We start from the raw sequence: 6801 nt of genomic DNA on the forward strand, positions 1-6801 counted from the left end.
TTCCCTACTTCACAGGTAACATATGGTGTATGACACAGAAGTGAGATCATGGGTAGAGCGCTCCTAGCGTAGATCTGACATATGGTAGATGCTCACCACATGTACATTCCTGCCTCTCCTAACCTAGTCCTTTCCACCTTCTCAGCTCAAGAAAACTCAGTCACCCAGCCAGCATTGCTTTCCTATAGCAGCCATTGTCACTAATGTTGTGTGGCCATATGTAATTTACCCTCTTATTGGGTTCCAATTATTTAATTATTATAATTAGACCAAAAAAGAATTTCTTTGTGCATAAGCTTCTTCTGCATTCTTCTGCATTCTTCTGGGTTCTTTCCCTGGGGTTAAATCTCAGAAAAGAAGTTACCATGGAAAATGGTATAAACACCTTAAATGTTTACATTTTCTCACACATCAAATGGACTACTAAAAACACTTTTACACATTTTTTTAAATGAATAAATGCCTATAATGTATAAAAACATTTGTTGCACTGTTTTATTGCCAAACTGGGTATTTGCATTTAAAAACAGGACAAAAAAGAACAACTGTTAATTTGATAGGCAAAAATGATAACCAGTTTTCTTAGTTAGTATGTGTGATTACCTGTGACAATGACTGCTTTCAATGCTTATTTACCTTATCTGTTTTTTCTCTCTGCTTCATTTGTTCACATCCATTGCTCTTTTGTCAGCAGTGGTGTTTATATTTCTCTTACTGATTTACAAGGGGAACTGACCTGTTTTAAACAACTACTACAGTCACCATTAGGTGGGTAGCAAAGGGCAGGTAGGGCATGGAAAGGTACAGTCTGTGTTAACAACACTCTTGTTAGAGGAAAACCTTTTTATAGCTGTTGGATCATGAGAAAACTATCAGTTGGGAAATTAGAAAACAATACCGTTTGTTTTTCTTCTTCTGTATTTGCAATTTTTTCGTGAAGACAGAAAAGTATCAAACCATGAACAGTAGTCTGCATCCTTCTTCGGTCAGTGGTTGGAATATGCACCCTGTCATTTAATCTCCCAGTTAACACCTTCAGTCAGGTGTTCTATCCCTTTAGGAGGAAACAGAGGCTTGGAGAGGCAAAGTGACTTGTTTTGGAGTAAATAGTACTTGCCCAAGATTTTATAGCAGTGCACAACAAAGGCAGAGTCAAGACCCAGCGGCTATGACTACAGAACTTAGCCTGTCTTTCCAGTACAAGGGATTTCATACCCCTTGTACAAAACCAAAGGGGGCCAGGACAGCAAGTCAGGGCCTGGTTCACACAGACAACATCCGCAGTCTACACCCCACCGCCCCCATCAGGTCTACCAGCAAGCACTTGGAAGCAGCTTGTAACCGCACATAAAGGTCACCACTAGACGCCTCCTCCTGCTCTGCGTTGGTGCCCCAGGGCACAGTGGCTGAAGTGCCCAGGCACAGGAAGCTGTCCCGGCCGCTTTTCCACCACACAGGCCCTCCTTAGCCTGGGAACAGGGGAAGGAACAAGATAGGGGCAGTAGAGGATGGAGAAAAGGACCTGAGATTGTGCAGAATGTTGCTGTCAAGTAACAGGAAACCAGCTGCTCGGAGGCTGCTTTCATAAGGCAGCTGTGAACAGCCAAGCAGGGCAGAGCTCACGCACGGCAAGGGGCATGGTAAATAACTGACTTCCCAGTAGGGTTTGATGGTTTTCCTGCGCTAAGGCTGGTAACTTCGGGGCATCCCAGAAAGGCGCAGGCCAGGTCTGCCACCTGCCCCGCACCTGTTCACAAAGGCGCTTAAGAGGTGAGTACCTGGAAGCTGCAATGGGCTGGCTGACCCGTCAAACCTGACACTCCGCCTCCAAAGACACCCCCCACCCCCGAGTGGCACCACCCGTCTGCTACTCACCAAGAAGGAGGCCGGTGTGAAATAGGAGGACCTGGGTGGAGAACCAGAGGCTCCCGAAGGAGTCCATTGCTGCTGGCTTGACCAAAAGCTGCCCTCTCCGCCGCCACTCCCTTCCCTCCCCCTTCCCTCCCCTCCTCCCCTCCTCCCCCGCTTTATTCTTCCCCTTCCGCAAAACCAGAGCGAGCTGGGACGGAGGGCAACCCCGTGGGGTTTCACAAAAATGAAAAATTATCCAGTGATAATGTACATAGTATATCTTTGACCAGATTAATACTCTATTCATGGTTGGAAAAAATATTTTGTATGCGGTACAGAAGTACACTGATTAAATGTAAATAAAAATACATATATTTTTAAAATCTAAAGGAAATACTCAGTTTTAAATAAGGATATTTCAGGGGCTGGGAGGCAGTAGGGTGGTTGAGGTGCTGGACTCCCACATGGCTGACCCTGGTTCAAGTTCCTAACTGGTGGCCCCAAAATCACAACAAATAGATGAGTAAATAAATGTTTTTTAAAAATACAAAGGAAACAAGGATGATGACAGTCATGACTTTTGTTTGCTATATATAAATTTGGAAAACAAAATTATGAGTAAAAAGCATTTGTTAGCACGCCTCACAAAACCAACCGTAAATATTCTTGTGCAGTTCTTCTGGTTATGTTTTCCTGTGTTTTTCTTTCTTTCTTTCTTTCTTTCTTTCTTTCTTTCTTTTTTTCTCTTTTGTTTTGTTGTTTGTTTTGTGTGTGTGTTGATGTAAAAGAGAGAGAGGTATTTTTGACAGGGTCTCATCATTACAATCCTCAGACTGGACTCCCAAGGAGCTTTCCCCCTGGCTCTAGACTTGCTCATTTGGAGGTGATGCTCTTAATGCCCCCCTGCCCACCCCACTTTTGGGAGGGGGTGCTGAACCCCCTGTGCATGTTAAGGTAAAAAAAGACTATTACTATATAAAGTAATAGTCCCCAAAGTGTTAGGTAAGATGATTGTGGTACAAGAAGAAGTGGGTGTATGTGTGTGTGTGTATTTTTGTTTACAATCAAAAAGAAAGAACCCTTTGTGAATATGTCATCAATTTTCCCTAGCACCCTGGTTTGGTCAGTCACATATGTGAACTACCCCAAGAGATGAGTGTAAGACCCCAAGGCTAGGCTTAATTGTGTCACTGTCACTTCTGGATCAGTTGCAGATCATCGGGGTGTACAGAGTGGTTGGATTGTTCAGGAAGATTTCCTCTTCATATGCATAGACTAACAATAATACTGGTGTACAAACCCAGAAGAAAAGAGCAGAGCCCACCTTCCTCTCACTTCTGGTACAAGTTCATCCCATACTGGAGGCAGTACTGATTTTGGAGTTGCCTCTACCTCTCTTAATAAAACCCTTACTCTAAGCATATTGAGCTTTGAAGTATTAGCCCATCTTGTATAAAGCTAGACCATGATCTGCAAGATATTAATATAGTCTTTACTTTATGGATAAGAATAGTTCATATTTTTTAAATGGAGTGTATGCTTTAAAATGTATAATTCATAAATTAGTTTACATATTGTGGGATCACCTGTCTCCCATCTTTTAACTTATTTGTCATATCCATAGTTTGAAGGCCACTGATACAGACTGTATTTCCTTTGCCATTTCTCTCAATGATTTTGAAGGTAAACCGCTACCCATTTTCAATTTTTCTGGTGGTTTCCTTTAAATTGTTTTGAAACAGATTTTGAACCTATTCTTCCTCTAATTATCAATATTATGAATGCATAGAATTTTACCTATTCACTTTGCTGTGTTAGATGTGAACTGAGCAATTTTCTCTCTCTCTACCATTTCCTGGATTTGTTGATATAATTTGGAGTCTTATATACAGTTTATGTTTATTGCGTCTTCTTTATTTATGTCTTCTTTTTCAGAAGTTTAAAAATATTTTCATTACAACGTTTGAGAGGAATGTCTTCAAGTGGGACCAAGTTCAAGTTTCTTTAAGAAAAAAAAAGAGTTTTGGTGGATGTCTTCTCATGTACCAGACTGGGACTGAATGTGGGAAACTTCAGGAAGGAAGAAGTTAAAGACATTCAGATGGTTAGCCTGATTCTTCTACTTTTTTATATTTTCAAGGCAATGTTACAACAAACATCTATATTGGTTAGAAATGCATTTGGTTGCCAATGAGAGCTAATCATGGCGACCTAAACAAATTATGAATTTGTCTCACTCTAATGTTCAGGAAAGATTGTAAGAAAGGGGTGCAGGGCAGGATGAGGGTCCTAATACTGGACATTGCAGGCCTCCTCTTTGACCCTTACACTTCAGTCATTGGCACTACACATCTTACAAATGTCTCTTGTTTCTGGTAGCATGGTTCCTTCCTCACAGTCTTAGGGCTTACCTGTTACTTGTTTTTCACAGCAATAGCTGTCCAGTCATCAGGAGACTGTTTCATTGGGTAAAATAAGTAGGAGGTCCAAGTTAGCTCAATGTTGCCACAGACGTCTCGTTCCCTTCCAAGAAAGTTTCCAGTGTTTTAAGGAACGGTGGTTCCATTGAGCAAACACCAATTTAGCTTGCAGCTTCATGAGAAATTTCTTCAAATGTACTCATTCACGGGACCAGCAGATGGCATAGCAGTTATGTCTCTGGACTCTCACATGGTGGACCACTGTTCAAGTCCCAGACTCAGTGGCTTGAAACTCAAGCCAGGTGCATGTGTGTCCAAGACCCTGATAAGAGAATGGAGGAGAAAAATTGTAGAATGGCCATTCTCCCTGGGTGGTGATTTCTCACTTTCCAACTCACTGTCTCTGTCTCTCTCTCTCTGGAAAGTACACACCCCCTAAGACAAAAAAAAAAAAAAAGAAATAAAAAAAAACCTCTACCAAGAAAAGAATTTACTCATTCATGTATGTTCACATGACAATATTTCAAAGTAAAATAACTGAATATATTATTTAACATTTACTAGCTTGATGTATAACCTTTCTTTTTTAAAAAATCATTTATTTAATTTTACATATTATTATCATTATTTTTTAATTTGGTACCGGGTACATTCACTGACAAGAGAGAGACAGAAAGAATGGCAGGGAAAGTGAGAAAGCCAATCACCATGGTCGGCCATGTGGGAGTCTAGCACCTTAACCACCAGTCCCCCACTGGCCCCATGTATAACTTTCAACATCTCCATGTCTGTGTAGAGGAACATGTAGATCTCATTTGTACCTTTGTATTGGGTTCCATGAATGTTAGAAATGGTCTTGGAAGCAAGAATACAGAGGCTTGTAAGAGACCTGCGTATAGAACTTTTTTATTTCCAAGTCCTGCTTGAGATTGTTCTTGTATATTTAACTACCACTTGATAATGAAATTGGACATGTCTGATTATATAATTTCAAGGACTAGAAAATTCCCAACTGAAAATGGTCAACACTATGGTTGTTTGGTATGTCCCACCATCAGGTATAAGTTCTATGAGAGTCTAGTAACAAACCTAACACTGTGTGAGATGAGAGCTGAAGAAGCCGTGGTTCTGCTTAACACTCACAGAACTTGTGTTATTTTCTTCCATCATTGTCTGCCCTAGCTCCACAAGGCAATCAGATGGATCAAGCTTCAAAGACCTTTGGGTATACGGAGCCATACAGGTCAATGGCAGAGCTGCTTCCATTGTAACCGGCACCAACAAGAGAATCTTCTCTTGCTTTGTACCCATTCAAAGTTGATTATGTGTTCTTGGGGATATACTGGCATAGAACACCCAACTGTGAATGTGTATTGCCTCCAAATGCCTACAAAGGGTGTGTCTCTTTCTTAATGACAATGCATTCAAGGTGAAATGATATGTTTTTATCTTTGAGGGAACATACTGATATTCCCCAAATGACTTCACTCCTAGAAACTGTACTAATATATCAATCCATTTAACTTTCATGGGGTTTATCTTCCATTTTCTGATACTTCTGTGTTGTATCAGGGCACCTACATACTGCTGTTGGCTTCTTACTACATCAAATCAGCATGATGTAATTCCTACTGTAATAGTTCAGCCTGACAGCAGACAAGCTGGAATGGGATCAAGCTATTACATTTCTCCTTCCCTGGTCTAATACCTTAATAATGTATCCCCACTAATATTTTCCAAGTATTTGCTGATACAAATTAACAAAACCTTTTGAGTACTTTGGTATGAAGCCTTCTCCTCTTAGATATGACTAATTGACCCCCGGGACATATAGGGACCTAGCCACAGGCCCATAGAACTCATATTCTGCTTCCTTCTACACACACTCCCTTGCTTTGTAATGCCCTCACATGTGGACAGTTCAACACACCTTCCTCTAATTAGTTCTCTTAGAGAGCAGCCTCCCCAGACTTTCAGCCCTCCTCAGGCTCCTTTTAAGGAATTCTGAAGAGGGAGCCTGCCTTACCTCAGCATATCAGTGAGCTCGGGGAAAACCAAGAATGGAGGAGACAAAGAGCTGAAGAAGTGGACACAAAAAAACTGTGGATTTTAATACTTTTCTGAGGCCCAGATAAACCAGCTGAAAAGACTCTGAGCTTTCTCATAAAATGAAACATGTTTATTGCCAGATAAAAACAAAGCGACTGCTTCTGCTTTTATTTTCTGTGGGAATAAAAGATTCATAATCTTCCTTTCCAAAGTACATAAATGCAAAAAGGGAACCTGGCATGTTGCAATAGTACATGATGGGAAGGGAGTAGACACCATAAATCAGCACACCCACTGACCTAGGGTCAGGAATGGGTGTGAAGATGGGGGAGCCTGTTCCAGAAAGCCGCAAAATGGAAGAGGATGCCAAATAAAGTGTGATGGCTTAGAAAGCTCTGCTTCAATGCCTTCACCAATAAGTGCTAGAAATGACTAAAGGCTCACTATTTCTTTCTTCCCACTTAAGATTGGCAGTGGAAGG

General features: G+C 41.1%; 1 protein-coding gene and 1 long non-coding RNA gene across 6 annotated transcripts in view; one reads left to right on the plus strand and one right to left on the minus strand.

Annotated features, from left to right (window-relative positions):
* The window catches only part of LOC102497892 (SLAM family member 9-like), a 45354-nt gene extending 43354 nt beyond the window's left edge, over positions 1-2000 (minus strand). Inside the window, exon 1 of one of the 3 annotated variants that reach the window (XM_006160417.3) lies at positions 1876-2000. In XM_006160417.3, the coding sequence (XP_006160479.1) occupies positions 1876-1942 (67 nt within the window). In that variant the 5' untranslated portion in view covers positions 1943-2000. The remainder of the gene's footprint in view (positions 1-1875) is intronic. The other 2 variants (XM_027776576.1, XM_027776575.1) reach the window with 2 other exon arrangements.
* LOC102498294 (uncharacterized) overlaps positions 1-6522 on the plus strand; it is a 36888-nt gene extending 30366 nt beyond the window's left edge. For 2 of the 3 annotated variants that reach the window (XR_003551417.1, XR_003551419.1), the window contains 2 exons: positions 3787-3955; positions 5454-6522. This is a non-coding gene — a long non-coding RNA (uncharacterized LOC102498294). Of the gene's footprint in view, positions 1-1478; positions 1771-3786; positions 3956-5453 lie in introns of those variants that run through there. The other variant, XR_003551418.1, reaches the window with a different exon arrangement.
* Positions 6523-6801: the final 279 nt, after the last annotated feature.

Source organism: Tupaia chinensis, unplaced genomic scaffold (assembly GCF_000334495.1).
Source record: "Tupaia chinensis unplaced genomic scaffold, TupChi_1.0 Scaffold000684_1, whole genome shotgun sequence".
Classification (NCBI taxonomy): Eukaryota; Metazoa; Chordata; class Mammalia; order Scandentia; family Tupaiidae; genus Tupaia; species Tupaia belangeri.